We start from the raw sequence: 19641 nt of genomic DNA, 5'->3' as shown, positions 1-19641 counted from the left end.
CCGTTCTGCGAACTGTCTGTGTAAGAAAACAGTTTTTGCAAGCGCGATAAATAACAAACAACCCTGGAGAGGAAACAAAGAGACGCACCTGAATAAGAAATGCCGGCGACGTATAATTAAAAATAAGCAAATTAACATCAACATGAACACGAATAGTGATTTAATTAAACGACTACGAAATCATTCGCTAGTCTTTATCTAGTGCGACCACGCCGAAACTCCTAATTGACACAGCAGCCCCAAATTGACCAACAAGTTGTGATAATTTTGATTAATCCCGTCCCTGCGTCGTGACAGGTAATATTTTAAAAGGAATTTATGCAAGAACACTCGAAGCAATCCATTAGAATATTAAAATAATGCTTCAGGTAGATCATTTATTAAACAAAGACCGCCTTTGCTCCTTATCACTTTTGAAAAGTCCTTGGACTGACTATCTTCGGACGTTTCGTTTTTTCGACAGTGATGGATCGAGCGGTGGCGGTTTCAATTTCCTATTGAAATTTTATGGAGTGCACGCTTTTCCATAAATAACATTTAATATTAATTAACGGGCGATAATTAATCGAGCGCGGCTAGGGGAGACGCGGGAAAAATTTCCATTGATAATAATAGTGCGGACTTACATTTTGGCGACGTTGGGGGGGACCGGCTTGAGGAGGTCGCGGCTAAGGTAGCCGAACTCGTTCACCTCAAGGTCTCTGAAAAAATAGTGCATCAATTGAAGGAACGAACTATAGATAAAGTGGCTTACAATAAGTCTATATCTTCGTCTGGTAGGTCTTCGGGTATTATTTTTAGTCCCTGTTGGCCACAAAATAAGTCGCGTTTTCTGCACATGCAGCTGCCGTTGTATGAAAAGTCTATAGAAAATATATAGTTGGTGAAAATTTTCAAAACTACTGGCTGAAAACTTACTGCATATTTTTGGGTGGTGGTCGTTTTCAGCCCAGGGTCTTTTTTGGAACATGTGGTCCCAAAATTTGTCGTCTTCTTTGTCCCCTGTACATTTTTTTTAATTATTTAATTAAAAATTAAAAAATTACTTACTGCACTTGACTTCGTCTTCATCGCTACCATCAGGACAATCTCTGTTTCCGTCGCAGTATTTATTTATCAGAAGACACTCGGTGGAGTTTTCGCACAGGAATTTCCCGTTCCCGCACACTTCACTGTCGTTGCTGACTTCCCCTACGGAGTAAAAGCTCGATTTAATGACAAGTTGCGCCTTATTACGTATACATTTTTAATACCCGAATTCGAGGGAATTTAGCAAAACGCCTTCAGCAGTTTAAAAAACCGTAAACGAAGCTTTAATAAGGATCAGTACAGCAGTTAATGTATAGAATTAAAGCCGTTCTGAGGATAATAACTCCTCGCAAAACACCCTTAAATTCGTTACGAGCTTTATTTCATTCGTAATTACTTGGGGTTAAAGTTTAAACACTCGAATCGATAGAAGGGCGACAATTTTTCGATTTCAGGATCATCCCTAGCAAGTTTTGAAATTGTAGCTGCTATTAAAACACGTTTCTGATAATCTAGCTTCGAACATTGCGAATAAAAGCTAATTACAGTTTATGAAGTTAATTTTGGCTTTAGTTAGCTGAAGTTTATTCCCACGGTTTTGGTTGTATTCATCAGTAATTAAACATAGTTTCTTAGGGGAGCTCGCAGGCGAATTTAATTTTAGGAGCGGGTTTATTAAGTTCTAACACTTAGCTGCTTAGGCAGTTGCGATTTTTGCAGGAAGAGTATTAGAATATTGTATTACGTATCCCGGTGTGAGTAATAGTAAAGTTTGAAGCGTACTAAAGTGTTGGCTCGATATTAAAAACATCCACTTCTACACAGAAACATCTTCAAACACCCACATCGATCCTCCATTTCTTATCCTTCAAACGTAAAAGCCACCCGAGGTCAATAAAGCCGCCCCTGCGGGAGAGCAACCCTTAAAATTCCCAAACATGCCCTCAGATCCGTCAGTCGGTACCAATTTGCGTCGCAGCTGCCATCGAATGACAAATTCTTATCGCACAATTAATTCTGATAAAAAGTCGCTTAATAGCTTGCCCGAAAGAAAGAAGCAAGCTCGTTAATATTTTCAAAAGATGGAAATTAAAAGGCAAAATTAGATCGCTGATCGAAAGTATGTTACGTAACAAATCAAAGGGGCAATTCCAGGAGTAAATTACCTAATCAAAATTTGCATTTTGCGTTCGCTTAATTATTTATTTCGTCAGACGGATAAGGTCCTCGGATTATGGTGGCCATGGAAATGGCCACGATGGTGCCGATTACACGTGTCGAGAAACAATGGGGCTGATTAAGGGAGATTTTTGAGGGGTAATTGTGGGGTAAGCCAGGAATGATTAGACAATTGTTTGCTTAGGGGCAGCTGCTGCGCGTAATCATCATGCGAAGTGTGTTATTAAGATTTTTCTCGTTCGCTTTGGGTTTTTACTTCGTTGTCTTGGAGCGGAATTTATCTTCGTTACAAAGCATCGACGACAGCCGAAATAATTTAACAACACTAGGAACTCAGTTTTACAGTTCGTTTCGAAGTAAAATAAATCACAGTAAGATAAATAAACTACGTTTGCGAAAACGTGCGAACAATCATGTGAAAAAAAGTACAAGAGCGAATTAGGGGGAAACGAAGCTGGATAATAAATTTTAGGTCTGTAGTGTGTGATTTATGTAAAACACAAACCTACTTTTCCGTTTGGTTAATTATTATCACTTCATCACGTTGAAGTAAATTTGTACCTCTGTTGTGGTCATAAAGATGTTATTTTTAAAATTTTAGGCTTTCTAAACAAATAAATGAACACCAGTAAAATTATTTTTAGAGAACTATTCAATAACAATGGGAGAAGGTAAGTAAATATCATGGTCGTTCGTTCCGTCTGCACAGTTAATATGAAATATTATAATATCGTTTGATGATTATTATTTTCATTAAAGAACATTAAGTCGAAATCAACAGAAAAATGTAGACTTCTTTTCGCGAATTTCTGATTTATTATTAATAAATATTTGTGAAAGTGTGTTGTGTTAGTACTGTGAACACGAACGAAAGTAGATATTTTTCCGAAAAGGACCGAAAACGGGGAAGTACGACTTCAGTTTTAATTTATCAGGTTCCGTGATTCGTTTACTCGACAAAGTTTAAATTTTGGGGAAATTTTCAAAGCTATACATTTTCACGATATAATTAAATAATATTTAAACATAATTAATTTTATTTATTATGTGTAAATACGATAAGTATTAATGTATGATGATTAAATCGAATACCGTTTTCTTCAAAACGCAAAGTTACTAAAAACAGAGCAATTTGTTTAAATATTATTAAGTTAACCCCGAAAATGTGCAATTTCCCGGTCAAAATAAGAAAGATAATTTTTGCAACCTCATCGTGACGTACGATGACGTCACTGTCACGTGAGCTACCTGTTCAAAGGTCGCATTTTTCGGCCCCTAGTGTTCAGTTTAGATTTCGGTCTGATGGCAGCAACATTGGAGCTTCGGTTTGGCTTACAAGTAGGGCTCGGTTTGCGGATTTCTAATTTATTATTAATAAATATTAGTGAAAATGTGTTGTTGGTGCTGTGAACATGAAAGAAAATGGATATTTTTCCGAAAAGGACTGGAAACGGGGTAAGTACGACTTGAGTTTTAATTTATCGGGTTCCATGATTCGTTTATTCGACAATGTTTAAATTTTGGAAAAAATCTCGAAACGGTTGAAGTTGATCGGTCAAAGCTATACATTTTCACGATATAATTAGATAAAATTTAGACATAATTAATATTATTTATTATGTCCAAATACGGTAAGTAACTATTAATATATGATAATCAAACCGAAAACCGTTTTACTAAAAAGACGATGGTATTAAAAACAAAGCAATTTGTTTAAATATTGTTAAGTTAATCCTGAAAATGTTTTAATTTCCCGGCCAAAATATGAAAAATAATTTTTGCCATCTCATCGTGACGTGCGATGACGTCACTGTCACGTGAGCTACCTGTCCAAAGGTCACGTTTTTCGGTCCTTTGTGTTCAGTTTTAATTAATGTTTGATGGCGACAAGATCGTCGCGTCCTTTTGGCGTAAAAGTAGAGCAATTTCCGTGATTCGTTTACTCGACAAAGTTTAAATTTTGGGGAAATTTTCAAAACGATTGAAGGTGGTTGATCAAAGCTATAAATTTTCACGACATAATTAAGTAATATTTAAATATAATTAACATTATTTATAACATTTAAATACGATACGTATTAATATATGATAATTAAATCGAACACAGTTTTTTTAAAAACACAAAGTTCCTAAAAACAAAGCAATTTGTTTAAATATTATTAAATTAACCCCGAAAATGTGCAATTTCCCGGCCGAAATATGAAAAATAATTTTTGCAATCTCATCGTGACGTACGATGACGTCACTGTCACGTGAGCTACCTGAGCAAAGGTCACATTTTTCGGCCCCTTGTGTTTTGTTTAGATTTCGGTCTGATGGCAGCAACAACAAAGCTCCGCTTTGACTTATTTTCGCGAATTTCTAATTTATTATTAATAAATATTAGTGAAAATGTGTTGTGTTGATACTGTGAACACGAACGAAAGTGGATATTTTTCCAAAAAGTACCGAAAACTTCAGTTTTAATTTATCGGGTTTCGTGATTCGTTTACTCGATGATATTTAAATTTTGGGGAAATTTTCACAAAGTACGGCGAAACAAAGCCTTAAAATACTTATGGACGTCGAATCAACAAAATAAATGCTTTTGGTAATTTTTGACAGTCTTCAGTAAAAGGTAAAAATTTATTAGAGCCATTAAAAATTTAACTCTTGGAGAAATTGCCTAAAATACAAAAAAATTCTGCAAGAGATATGTCCAGGAACTGAAACGAAAAATACAGTGTGTTGGTAGTCCCGAACGAAGATTACAGGCGAACATCGAAAATTCAAGCACAATCGTAGCATTTATTTTCGAAACGTTTGGACCCAAAATCGAAATTTTGAATTATCTCAAAATTTATCAAACTTCATTATGGCAATTGGGGAAGCGCTGCAGGTATTTTCGAAAAATTAAACTCTTGAAACTTAGGGATGTCGAAATCAGCAAAATAAATTATTTTGGTAAATTTTGGCGGTGCTAAAAAAAAATCAAAAATTTCATAAATAATTGAACTTTTAGAGAACTAAAAATTAGCAAAAATTTCTATCAGATCGATTTTGACGAACTGAAACAAAAAACATAGTGTTAATAGTGATAATATTTTTGTTAAAGATTTATTTACCACAACTCCGAAAAAATTGAAAAAATTCTGAAGAAAATCGGATTTTCGATGGAGTGATAAGTCTATCAGGGAAAATATTCCAAAGTGGATACAGCGACTCGTTTTCTAGATATTCGGGTTCAAAGTCGAATTTTTAAAACATCTCAAAATTTCTCACATTTTACTTTGACGATTCTTGAAAAATTGTACGAATTTTCGAATAAATAAAGCCGTAAAAACCTTTTGGAGGTCGAAATCAACATAGAAAATTCCTTGAAAATTTTCGACGATGCTCAGAAAAGTGTCAAAAACCATTGTGTGTTAACGATCCGGATCAAAATTGAGGCAAACATCGAAAATGCCGGAGCAATCGTGATATAATTGTTAAAGATTTATCTAGCTCAACTCCGGAAAAATTGGGTGGCCAAAAATTATGAAAAAAATCGAGTTAACACGGGAATGGTGAGTCTATCAGGAAAAATAATCCAAACATCGAAGCAGCGATTAGTTTTCGAAATATTCGTACTCAAATTCAAACTTTGAAGTTATCTCAAAATTTCTCACATTTCATTTTAGACATTCTGAAAACATATGCAGCAAGAATTTTCGAAAAAATAAAGCCATAAAATACTTATGGACGTCGAATCAACAAAATAAATGCCTTTGGTAATAATTTTTGACGGTCCTCAGGAAAGGGTAAAAATTTATTAGAGCCATTAAAAAATTGAACTTTTGGAGAGATTGCCTAAAAATACAAAGAAATTCTGCAAAAGAAATGTCGAGGAACTGAAACGAAATATATTGTGTGTTGGTAGTCCCGGACCCAGATTACAGGCGAACATCGAAAATTCAAGCACAATCGTAGCATTTATGTTCGAAACGTTTGGACCCAAAATCGAAATTTTGAATTATCTTAAAATTTATCAAACTTCATTATGGCAATTGGGGAAGCGCTGCAGGTATTTTATCAGCCAAATAAATTATTTTGGTAAATTTTGGCGGTGCTCAAAAAAAATAAAAAATTTCATAAAAAAAATGAACTTTCATAAAACTAAAAGTTAGCAAAAATTTCTATGAAATAGATTTTGACGAACTGAATCGAAAAACATAGTGTTAATAGCGGTAATATTTTTGTTAAAGATTTATTTACCAGAACTCCGGAAAAATTGAAAAATTCTGAATAAAATTGGGTTTTTGCTGGAGTGATAAGTCTATCGGGGAAAATATTCCAAAGCGGATACAGCGACTCGTTTTTTAAATATTCGGGTTCAAAGCCGAATTTTTAAAACATCTCAAAATTTCTCACATTTTATTTTGACGATTCTGGAAAAACGATACGAATTTTCGAATAAATGTCAAAAAAGCTGCAAAAACGATAAAATTTAAAAATCGAAAAACGATAAAATGGAAAAATTGCAAATCGAAAAACTGAAGAAACAAAAAATTAAAAAATCGAAAATGGAAAAAATTTAAACAAAAAATTGCAGATCGGGGGCGAAAAAAGTGAAATATCGAAAAATTGGAAACAGTCAAAATTCTAAATCGCACAATAAAAGAAACGAAAAAAATAAAAAATCGATTAATTGAAACCACGAAAAATTAAAATATCATCTATAAATTTAAAAAACGATCATTGTAAAGTAGCAAAAAATGCACAATCGTAAAACTCAAAAAGCAAAGATTTAAAAATTAAAAAAATAAAGAAAAGGAGAAACCGAAACGAAAATTTACAAATCGAAAAATTTAATTATTCAAAATTGGAAATTTGTGAAATAACAAATCGAAAAATTGCAGAATTTAAAAACTGAAACATTCAAAAGTTGGATAATCGAAAACTGAAAAATTGACGAAACGAAAAAAAATTAAAATTGTAAACCGAAAAATTGTAAAAACGAAAAACTCAAAAAATTAAGATTGAAAAAACAAAAAAATTATAAAATCGCAACACTGAAAAATCTAAAAATTGTAAAAATGTAGAAAATAAAAAACTGAAGCGAAAAATTGCAAATCGAAAATTCGAAGAATCGAGAAATTGAAAAATTAAAAACTGAACACCCAAAGATATTTTATAGAAAAAGTACAAAATCTAAAAATTGAAAAATTGAAAAATTTTAACGAGAAAACTCAAAAAATTACAAATCGAAGTTTTGATAAATCCAAAAATTGAAAATTTTTCACTGATGGAAGAAAAATTATAAAATCAGATCATTAAAAAAACAGAAAATTATAAAATGGCAACACTGAAAAATTGAAGAATTACGAAAAATTAAAAAATTTAGATTGAAACAACAAAAAATTATAAAATCCAAACACTAAAAAGTCGAAAAATTGTAAAAATGTAGCAAATAAAAACCAGAAACGAAAAATTGCAAATCGAAAATTTGAAGAATCGTAAACTTGAAAAATTAAAAACTCAAGAAATTTTAATCGAAAAAATACAAAATCTAAAAATTGAAAAATTGAAAAATTTTAACGTGAAAACTCAAAAAATTACAAATCGAAGTATTGATGAATCCAAAAATTGAAAATTTTTTGCTGACAAAAGAAAAATTATAAAAACAGATCATTGAAAAAATAAAAAATTATAATATCGCAAGACTGAAAAATTGAAAAATTGAAGAATCGAGGAATTGAAAAATTAAAAACTGAAAACTGAAAAATTTTAACTTGAAAACACGAAAATTACACATATAGATATCGAAAAATCCAAAAATTAAAAATTTTCACATTAAAAAAAGAAAAATCATAAAATCAAAACACCGAAAAACCGAAAAATTGAAAAAATATGGAGAATGAGAAACCGAAACGAAAAAGTGAAAAATCGAAAAGTCTAATTATTAAAAATTGTCGTGAAATTACAAATCGAAAATTTGCAGAATCTAAAAACTAACCATCCAAACATTGGAAAATCGAAAAACTGAAAAATTTTAAAATGAAAATTGCAATTGCAAATCAAAAATTTGAAGAATCGAAAAATTGAAAAATTAAAAACTGAAAACTCAAGAAATTTTAAATCGAAAATTTACAACATCTAAAAATTGAAGAATTGGAAAATTTAAACGTGAAAACCAAAAGATTAGAAATCGAAAAAACTTTAATTTTTCACTGATTATAAAATCAGATCATTGAAAAAAACAAAAAATTATAAAATCGCAACAATGAAAAATGTATAAAATTGTAAAAATTGTAAAAATGTAGAAAATAAAAAGCTGAAACGAAAAATTGCAAACTGAAAATTTGATGAATCGAAGTATTGAAAAATATTATAAACTAACATTCTCCTGTACTTATGATTTATGAGTCCGCCTTGCTTTTTCCCCTAGGCATCCAGACTTTCATAAAAAACTTTAAAAAATCCCTGGCTGTCTTTGACAGTGTTTTTATTGTTCTTTCATCAGTTGTCATTCTCTATTTTGTTTTAATATAAAGGGTTACCATATAAAAACAAAATTAGCAAAATTGAAGTTAACAGTTTATTTAAAACTGTACAGGATGTCCCAGTATAATCCCACACTAATTAGGTATCTCCAATATTTGACGAATAATTTAAAACTTAGAAACTCAATTAATACGTACAAAGAAATCTACAAAACTAATGAACAAATATAGCGCTTTTAGTTTTATGGATGTGACATTAACTTTTTCTTTTCAAACAAAATTGATTGATAGAAGTTTAAAATTTTGACTGCTAAATTAATATAAAAAAAAAAACAGTGTAAAATCATTATAGTTTTCACTTTCGATGTTCGGTTTTCCGGAATTGACAACTTATTTTTACTTCCCGAGTCTAAGCTAGGCCATCCGGCGAACGGCTACTTTCAGGTTTCCTCGATGCTTCATAACCCGTTTCCGTCTGTCTGTTGTCTGTCGTCTGTCTGCGGTCTATTTGGAATTTTTATTACCTAGATAATTATTAATATCCCAAACTACTGAACTGGTTGTTGTCAAATTTTACAAATATTTTAAGAATATATCATATAGACGGTAAAATTCTAACCAAAATGTAATGCCGTAAAAACTTCTGGAGGTCGAAATCAACGGAAAATTCCTTGCAAATTTTCGAAAAATATCAAAAATTTCATAAAGGGGCTATGAAAAATTTGAGCTCTTGAAGACGTTAACTAAAAATTCTGAGAGAAATATTTCGACAACTTGTATCAAAAAATTGGTCGAAAGTCGTTTCGACAGAACTTCCCTCGCATCGCCACAATTTACAATATGAAATATAACGATTTTTTAGAATTTCAATATTCACAACGAATAACATCATTACAAACATGTTCTTCAGTGACGGTGTTGTTCAGAGAAAACTATATGTATTAACTAAAAAAAAAAACAATAAAAAAATATAAGCCCCACCCCGATCTCAGTTCTTAATCGTGATGAATTTTCCATTCGTTGCCAGACTGAGGGGCGGAGCGTAATTATAAAATCCATATTTCCTGTTTTAACAACGTTTTAAGTTTTCTGTTGCGAAAAGAAGATTACGACCAAGAAAAAAAGACAACATATTTTGGCTTAAATGTAGGCTTCTTTTCGCGAATTTTTAATTTATTATTATTAATAAATATTAGTGAAAATGTGTTGTGTTAGTACTGTGAACACGAACGAAAGTGGATATTTTAAGGACTGAAAACGGGCAAGTATGACTTCAGTTTTAATTTATCCAGTTCCGTGATTCGTTTACTCGATAATGTTTAAATTCTGGGAAAATTTCGAAACGGTCGAAGTTGATCGGTCAAAGCTATACATGTTTACGATTTAATTAAATAAAATTTAGACATAATTAATATTATTTATAATGTTCAAATATGGTAAGTAACTATTAATATATAAAAATAATCAAACCGAAAACGGTTTTACTAAAAACACGATGGTGTTAAAAACAAAGCAATTTGTTTAAATATTGTTAAGTTAATCCTGAAAATGTCTAATTTCCCGGCCAAAATATGAAAAATGATTTTTGCAATCTCATCGTAACGTGCGATGACGTCACAGTCACGTGAGCTACCTGTCCAAAGGCCACGTTTTTCGGTCCTTTGTGTTCAGTTTTAATTTCTGTTTGATGGCGACAAGATCGTCGCGTCCTTTTGGCCTAAAAGTAGAGCAATTTCGCGAATTTCTAATTTATTATTAATAAATATTAGGGAAAATGTGTTGTGCTATTGTTGTGAACACGGAAGAAAATGGATAGTTTTCCGAAAAAGACCGAAAACAGGGTAAGTACGACTTCAGTTTTAATTTATCAAGTTCCGTGATTCGTTTACTCGACAAAGTTTAAATTTTGTGGAAATTTTCAAAACGATTGAAGTTGGTCGATCAAAGCTATACATTTTCACGATACAATTAAATAATATTTAAACATAATTAATATTATTTATAATGTTTAAATACGATAAGTGTTAATATATGATAACTAAATCGAACACCGTTTTCTTAAAAACGCAAAGTTACTAAAAACAAAGCAATTTGTTTAAATATTATTAAATTAACTCCGAAAATGTGCAATTTCCCGGCCGAAATATGAAAAATAATTTTTGCAATCTCATCGTGACGTACGATGACGTCACTGTCACGTGAGCTACCTGAGCAAAGGTCACATTTTTCGGCCCCTTGTGTTTTGTTTAGATTTCGGTCTGATGGCAGCAACATCAAAGCTCCGATTTGACTTATTTTCGCGAATTTCTAATTTATTATTAATAAATATTAGTGAAAATGTGTTGTGTTGGTACTGTGAATACGAACGAAAGTGGATATTTTTCCAAAAAGTACCGAAAACTTCAGTTTTAATTTATCGGGTTTCGTGATTCGTTTACTCGATGATATTTAAATTTTGGGTAAATTTTCACAAAGTACGGCGAAATAAAACCATAAAATATTATGGACGTCGAATCAACAAATAAATGCTTTTGGTAATTTTTGACGGTCTTCAGCAAAAGGTAAAAATTTATTAGAGCCATTAAAAATTTACTTCTTGGAGAAATTGCCTAAAATACAAAAAAATTCTCCAAGAGAGATGTCGAGGAACTGAAACGAAATATATTGTGTGTTGGTAGTCCCGGACCCAGATTACAGGCGAACATCGAAAATTCAAGCACAATCGTAGCATTTATTTTCGAAACGTTTGGACCCAAAATCGAAATTTTGAATTATCTTAAAATTTATCAAACTTCATTATGGCAATTGGGGAAGCGCTGCAGGTATTTTCGAAAAATTAAACTCTTGAAACTTAGGGATGTCGAAATCAGCAAAATAAATTATTTTGATAAATTTTGGCGGTGCTCAAAAAAAATAAAAAAAATCATAAAAAATTGAACTTTTAGAGAACTAAAAGTTTGCAAAAATTTCTATGAGATAGATTTTGACGAACTGAATTGAAAAACATAGTGTTAATAGCGACAATATTTTTGTCAAAGATTTATGTACCAAAACTCTTGAAAAATTGAAAAATTCTGAAGAAAATCGGGTTTTTGATGGAGTGATCAGTCTATCAGGGACAATATTCCAAAGCGAATAAAGCGCTTGTTTTCTAAATATTCGAGTTCAAAGTCGAATTTTTAAAACATCTCAAAATTTCTCACATTTTATTTTGACGATTCTGGAAAAATGATACGAATTTTCGAATAAATAAAGCCTTAAAAACCTTCTGAAAGTCGAAATCATTATAGAAAATTCCTTGAACATTTTTGACGATGCTCAGAAAAATGTCAAAAATTTTATAAAGGGGCTATGAAAAAGTTGAGCTTTTGAAGAAGTTGATTAAACATTCTGAGAGAAATATTTCGACAACTTGAATAAAAAACATAGTGTGTTAACGATCCGGATCAAAATTGAAGCAAACATCGAAAATGTCAGGGCAATCTTGAACTAATTGTTAAAGATTTGTCTGGTTCAACTCTGGAAAAATTGGGTGGCCAAAAATCACGAAAAAAATCTAGTTTACACGGGAATGGTAAGTCTATCAGGGAAAATAATCCAAACATAGATGCAGCGACTAGTTTTCGAAATATTCGTATTCAAATTCAAACTTTGAAGTCAACTCAAAATTTCTCACATTTCATTGTAGACCTTCTGAAAAAACTGCAGCAAGAATTTTCGAAAAAATAAAGCCATAAAATACTTATAGACGTCGAATCAACAAAATAAATGCTTTTGGTAATTTTTGACGGTCTTCAGGAAAGGGTAAAAAGTTATTAGAGCTATTAAAAAATCGAACTTTTGGAGAGATTGCTTAAAAATACAAAAAAATTCTGCAAGAGATGTCGAGGAACTGAAACGAAAAATATAGTGTGTTGGTAGTCCCGGACCAAAATTACAGGCGAACATCGAAAATTCAGCGCAATTGTAGCATTTATTTTCGAAACGTTTGGACCCAAAATCGAAATTTTGAATTATCTCAAAATGTATCAAAGTTCATTATGGCAATTGGGGAAGCGTTGCACGTATTTTCGAAAAAATTAAACTTGTGAAACTTACGGACGGCGAAATTAGCAAAATAAATTATTTTCGTAAATTTTGACGGTGCTCAAAAAAAATCAAAAATTTCATAAAAAATTCAACTTTTAGAGAACTAAAAGTTTGCAAAAATTTCTATGAGATAGATTTTGACGAAATGAATTGAAAAACATAGTGTTAATAGCGACAATATTTTTGTCAAAGATTTATTTGCCAAAACTCTGGAAAAATTGAAAAATTCTGAAGAAAATCGGGTTTTTGATGGAGTGATCAGTCTATCAGGGACAATATTCCAAAGCGAATAAAGCGCTTGTTTTCGAAATATTCGAGTTCAAAGTCGAGTTTTTAAAACATCTCAAAATTTCTCACCTTTTATTTTGACGATTCTGGAAAAATGATACGAATTTTCGAATAAATAAAGCCGTAAAAACCTTCTGAAAGTCGAAATCATTATAGAAAATTCCTTGAACATTTTTGACGATGCTCAGAAAAATGTCAAAAATTTTATAAAGGGGCTATGAAAAAGTTGAGCTTTTGGAGAAGTTGATTAAACATTCTGAGAGAAATATTTCGACAACTTGTATAAAAAACATAGTGTGTTAACGATCCGGATCAAAATTGAAGCAAACATCGAAAAGGTCAGGGCAATCATGAACTAATTGTTAAAGATTTGTCTGGTTCAACTCTGGAAAAATTGGGTGGCCAAAAATTATGAAAAAAATCTAGTTTACACGGGAATGGTAAATCTATCAGGGAAAATAATCCAAACATAGATGCAGCGACTAGTTTTCGAAATATTCGTATTCAAATCCAGACTTTGAAGTCAACTCAAAATTTCTCACATTTCATTGTAGACCTTCTGAAAAAACTGCAGCAAGAATTTTCGAAAAAATAAAGCCATAAAATACTTATGGACGTTGAATCAACAAAATAAATGCTTTTGGTAATTTTTGACGGTCTTCAGGAAAGGGTAAAAATTTATTAGAGCCATTAAAAAAATGAACTTTTGGAGAGATTGCCTAAAAATACAAAAAAAATCTGCAAGAGAGATGTCGAGGAACTGAAACGAAAAATACAGTGTGTTGGTAGTACCGGACCAAGATTACAGGCGAACATCGAAAATTCAGCGCAATTGTAGCATTTATTTTCGAAACGTTTGGACCCAAAATCGAAATTTTGAATTATCTCAAAATGTATCAAACTTCATTATGGCAATTGGGGAAGCGTTGCAGGTATTTTCGAAAAAAATAAACTCTGAAACTTATGGACGTCGAAATCAGCAAAATAAATTATTTTGGTAAATTTTGGCGGTGCTCGAAAAAAAAATAAAAAATTTCATAAAAAAATGAACATTTAGAGAACTAAAAATTAGCAAAAATTTCTAGGAGATAGATTTTTGTTAAAGATTTATTTACCACAACTCCGGAAAAATTGAAAAATTCTGAAGAAAATCGGGTTTTTAATGGAGTGATAAGTCTATCAGGGAAAATACGCGACTCGTTTTCTAAACATTTGGGTTCAAAGTCGAATAAATATCGCCGTAAAAACCTAGGACATTCCTTGAAAATTTTCGACGATGCTCAGAAAAATGTCAAAAATGTCGTAAAGTTCAAACCATCCATACAGTCCGCACCAGACTGATCGGACGCAATCAAAACCTCACCCCTCCCCATAGCGTCGCCTCCTACATACTCAAATATTTAAGGGCGAGTTAAAAAAACGCACACAAACAAACACCTCCGAACACGTAGAAAATCTCCTTCATAATCCCTTTACAACTCCCTTTATTAAACCCACTTCCCGCCCTACACGTGTTGAATAAAAAATGAGAAAGCTGTTGAAATCGTCAGATCAAAATCACATTACAAGACGTGATCTCTGGATAAAGATAAACAGCAAAACGACAAACGACCATGATATATTATTACGTTTTCGCCATACTCCATCTCCCACGCTTCCATTAAATCGTGCTCGTAACAACATGGCTTTGTTATTTTATGACGTCACAAAAATGACGCCTTTCTCGGCTGGATTAAAAACCGGCATTAAAAAATCATAATCTGGCTGTTCGCACGTACTTTATTATTAATAAGTGAAGATAAATTCAAAAAGGTAATTTACAACGTCAATAAACCCCCTTTGATTTTCGCGCGAAATATTGATCTTCGAGCTTGATCAAATATACTGTAATATTTCGAGGTTGATTAAAGCTCACTCGTTTACGTTTATGCTGTGATTTTATTTAGTTTACGTTGAGTGCAAGTGTTGGATAATTATACCGCGCCTACTCGGGCCATAATTAGGTCCTCGTGAGAGAAACAACAAGATAGAGTTTTATGAGTTTTGCAATATGTCGAAATCGGAGTGTAATGTAAATCCACCGAGACCAGATTGGTTTGATTCACTTTTTTATCGGCTATTATGGACCCTCTCTGCTTAATTCCTCTTTTATTTCGAGTTTTATTCGAGACAGACACAAATTGAAATGATTATTGCCAACTGTAAACATTTCATTGCCTCCGGATGCATAAAAGTAAGTTTGATAATTACGAGTTTTTAGAGAAAACTGCCGAGTTTTAGCTTTATGGCGAATAAAAAAGGGTTTTCGCTGGGAGGAAAAGAGTTTGATAGAAAAAGTTGGAATGGATAGATTCGTTTGTGCGATTTTTTTTTTTTAGAACTACCTAGCGGATAAATTACATCATTTTATTTTTACGTTTGCGTTCGATTTCCATTTTATTTACTTTAGGCGTCACGGTGCTCTTTTTTATAGCCGTAAATCTATAATTATTCCGACAAGATACATTTTCTTTTATATTAATAACATTTTGATGAAAGGACCGGCGCAGCTAACCATAACAGAGGTATTTTTAATCCGTGGTTTTTCTTTCATCGTAAAACGATTTGGACCGTGGATGAAATGCAAAACGAGCTTAATTTTTTATCGATTTGTTTTATGATAACAGCTCAAAATAGGCGAATAAAGTGTCACATAAATCACTGATAGCTTTTTTTATAAAAAAAAAAAAAATACGGTTCTGAAGTGGTTCATTCTTTCAAACCAAATTACTTAAATAAGTAAGTTACAAATTAAAACCAAATAAGGAATGTTTGCATAATCAACTTTTATAGATTCGCCACACCACCCTATACGAGACCGTGGTAGATTTTAGACTAAAAAATTGGTCTAAAAAGTTTGGTCAGTTTTTCTTGATATGCCAGATCATCTTCTATCCATAAAAAGCAGGCAATCCCTAATTTTCCGAGGTTTTAAAATAATTCTAAGTGCTTAAACTGTAAAATTTGATTGAAAAATAATTCAGAATCTTTCCTAAACTACTGGATTGATTGATGGAAAATTTTAGACACATTTTAAGAATATCGTGTAAATGGTAAACGTTACCTAAATTTGTTTGTTCATCCTTATCATGAATTCCCTTAATTTATTAATATAAGCTTATTTTTAATCTTTTTTGTGTATTTTAAAGAATCTGAAAGACTCTGCAAGAGGTTCTTTGGTGTTTTATTTTTGAAAGAATTTGAAAAAATCTATGGATCCCCGACGTTTAGTTTTTGAAAGAATTTGAAAGGATCTTCGGAGTCTCTTTCGTTTTGTTTTTGAAACAGGTTAAAAAAGCTTAAGTCCCCAATGCAATGGTATCTATTTTGAATAATCTTAAAGACTCTTCAAGACGCTCCTTCGTCTTTTATTTTCAAAAAAATTTGAATAATCATTGGTGTTTTATTTTTGAAAGAGGATGAAGAATCTTGAAAGTCATTTTTACAGAATTTAGAAAACTCTTCAAGGGGCTCGCTCATTGGTGTTTCACATTAGAAAGAATTTGAAAACACATATGGATCCCCGACGTCTAGTTTTTGAAAGAATTTCGAAGATTCTGTTGGTTTTCGATCGTCATTTCGAAAAGGTTTGAAATAATCTTGGGGGTTCCTGGTGTTTTTTCTTTTTTAAAAAGTGGATCTTAAGGCTCAGGTCAGGTGTTTTTTTTGAAGAATCTGAATCTCTTCAAAAGGCTTCTTTGTAGTCTAATATAATACATGGTGTTTCGTTTTTGAAAGAGCTTAACGTATTTTAAAGATTGCCAATGGTATTCTTTTTTAAAGAGTCTAAAAGAATTTTCAAAAGGCTCCTTAGTGTTTTATTTTTGAAAGAAGTTGAAGGAATTTGCATCCCTTGTGTTTTGTTTTTCAAAAAGGTTGACGAATCTTAAAAATCGCCAATGGTATTTTTTAAAGTATCTTCAAAGTTGCCCTGGTGTTTTATTACTGAAAGAAGTTGAAGAATCTTAAAAACCTCCTATTGTGTCATTTTTAAAGAATCTGAAATAATGTTCAAGAGGCTTCTTGGTGTTTTATACCTGAAAAAATTTGAAAACAGCTGTAGATCCCCGAAATTTAGTTTTTGAAAGAGTCGCAAAGAATCTGTGGCCCCCAAAAGTAATTTTTAGAAAGGGCTTGAAAAAATTTTGAGGATCCCTGATGTTTTGGTTTTTAAAAGTGTCTAAAGATTTTGTGTTTTTTAGGGATCTGACAAACTCTTCAAGAGACTCATTCGTATACTATATTTTAACGAATCTAAAAAAATCTGTGGGTCCCCGATTTTTGAAAGAAGTTAATGAATCTTTGAGGTTCTCAATGGTATGTTTTTCAAAGAAGGTAAAAGGCTTTGCAAGGGTCTTCTTGGTCCTCAAAATCTTTTGGTGCCCGACGTTTCGTCTTTAAAAGAATTAGAAAAAATCTTCAAGGTACTTTGTGTTTTGTTTTTGGAAATTTTTTCGAATTTTATAAATCCCTAATGGTATCTTTCTTAAAGAATATGAAAGACTATTCAAGACCTTCCTTGGTGTTTTATTTTTGAAAGAGATTGAAGAATCATTAAAAGTTCAAAAATCCAGGAAGCTTTTCAAAAGACTTTTTAAAGCTGTTTTATTTTTGACAAAAGTTGAGGAATTTGAAAGATACCCAATGGTGTCTTTTTCAAAAAATCTGAAAGATCTTTCAAGACTCTCTTTGGTGTTTTTATATTTGAAGGAAATTGAAAACATCTGTGGTGCCCTGAAGTTTAATTTATGAAAAAGTTTCAAAAATCTTGAAGGTCCTTGGTGTTTCATTTTTGAAAGAAGTTAAAAGACTTTGCAAGAGTTTTCCTGGTCTTTTATTTTTGAAAGAATTTGAAAAAAAAATTCGGTCCCCGACGTTTCGTTTGTCAAAAAAATAGAAAAAATCTTAGAGGTTCCTTGTGTTTCGTTTTTGAAAAATTTCGTCAAATCTTGATGGTCCCTAGTGGTACTTTTCTTGAAGAATATGAAAGGCTATTCAAGATCCTACTTGGTGTTTTATTTTTTAAATCGATTGAAGAATTGTAAAAGTCCCAAATGGTGTCGTTTTTAAAAAATTCAGGAAGCTTTTCTAAAGGCTTCTTAAAGGTGTTTTATTTTTTAAAGAATTTGAAAAAAACTGTGGATCTCAGACATCTTATTTTTGAGGTGTTGAAACGACTTGAAAGTATCTTGAGGCTCTCTAGTATTTTATTTTTGAAAAACGTTGAGGAATTTTCAAGGTACCAAATGCTGCCTTTTTCAAAAAATCTGAAAGATCCTTTAAGGCTTTCTTTGGTGTTTTATATTTGACAGAAATTGAAAACATCTGTGGGTCCCCGAAGTTTAATTTTTTAAAGAGTTTCAAAGAATCTTGAAGGTCCCAGGTGTTTCATTTTTGACCGAAGTTAACGAATCTTTAAGGTTCTCAGTGGCACGTTTTTTAAAGAAGCTAAAAGACTTTGCAAGAGTCTTCTTGGTCTTTTATTTCTGAAAGAATTTGAAAAAAATCTTTCGGTCTGCGACGTTTCGTTTGGAAAAGAATAAGAAATAAAATCATCAAGGTCCCTTGAGTTTTGTTTTTTGAAAATTTTCGTCGAATCTCAATAGTCCCTAATGGTATTTTTCTTGAAGTATATGAAAGACTATTCAAGACCCTCCTTGGTGTTTTATTTTTGAAAGCGATTAAAGAATCGTAAAAGTCCCAAATGGTGTCGTTTTTGAAAAATCCAGGAAGTTTTTCAAAAGGCTCCTTGAATGTGTTTTATTTTTGAAAGAATTTGAAAAAGATTGTGGATCCCAGACATCTTATTTTTGAGTTTTTGAAACGACTTGAAAGAGCTTTGAGGCTCTCTAGTATTTAATTTTTGAAAAAAGTTGAGGAATTTTAAAGGTATCAAATGCTGCCTTTTTCAAAAAATCTGAAAGGTCCTTTAAGGCTTTCTTTGGTATTTTATATTTGAAAGAAATTGAAAACATCTGTGGGTCCTCGAAGTTTAATTTTTTAAAGAGTTTCAAAAAATCTTGAAGGTCCAAGGTGTTTCATTTTTGACAGAAGTTAACGAATTTTTGAGATTCTCAGTGGTACGTTTTTTTCAAGAAGCTAAAAGACTTTGCAAGAGTCTTCTTGGTCTTTTATTTCTGAAAGAATTTGAAAAAAATCTTTGGGTCTGGGACATTTCGTTTGGAAAAGAATAAGAAATAAAATCTTCAAAGCCCTGTATGTTTTGTTTTTGAAAAATTTCGTCCAATCTTGATAGCCTCTAATGGTATCTTTCTTAAAAAATATGAAAAATTATTCAAGACCCTCCTTGGTGTTTTATTTTTGAAAGCGATTAATGAAACGTAAAAGTCCCAAATGGTGTCGTTTTTAAAAAATCCAGGAAGTTTTCCAAAAGGCTCCTTGAAGGTGTTTTATTTTTGAAAGAATTTGAAAAAAACTGTGGATCCCAGACATCTTATTTTTGAGTTTTTGAAACGATTTAATAGAATCTTGAGGGTCCCTTGTATTTTTTTTTTTGAAAAAATTTGAGGACCTATAAAGGTACCCGATGGTGAAT

At 31.7% G+C, this 19641-nt stretch overlaps 1 protein-coding gene across 5 annotated transcripts in view; it reads right to left on the bottom strand.

The window, feature by feature from the left end:
- Positions 1-19641, bottom strand: part of LOC135140229 (relaxin receptor 2) — a 140171-nt gene that overhangs the window by 98596 nt on the left and 21934 nt on the right. For all 5 annotated transcript variants that reach the window (XM_064070701.1, XM_064070699.1, XM_064070702.1 and 2 more), the window contains exons 3-6: positions 1051-1191; positions 919-1002; positions 755-863; positions 627-701 (exon numbers count right to left, since the gene is read on the bottom strand). In XM_064070701.1, the coding sequence (XP_063926771.1) occupies positions 627-701; positions 755-863; positions 919-1002; positions 1051-1191 (409 nt within the window). The remainder of the gene's footprint in view (positions 1-626; positions 702-754; positions 864-918; positions 1003-1050; positions 1192-19641) is intronic.

This window comes from Zophobas morio, unplaced genomic scaffold (genome assembly GCF_036711695.1).
Source record: "Zophobas morio isolate AGI-343-1 ecotype UQ-CSIRO unplaced genomic scaffold, CSIRO_AGI_Zmor_V1 ptg000038l, whole genome shotgun sequence".
Classification (NCBI taxonomy): Eukaryota; Metazoa; Arthropoda; class Insecta; order Coleoptera; family Tenebrionidae; genus Zophobas; species Zophobas morio.
Note: the sequence above shows the minus strand (reverse complement) of the source record. Positions and strands in the feature narration are given on the sequence as shown.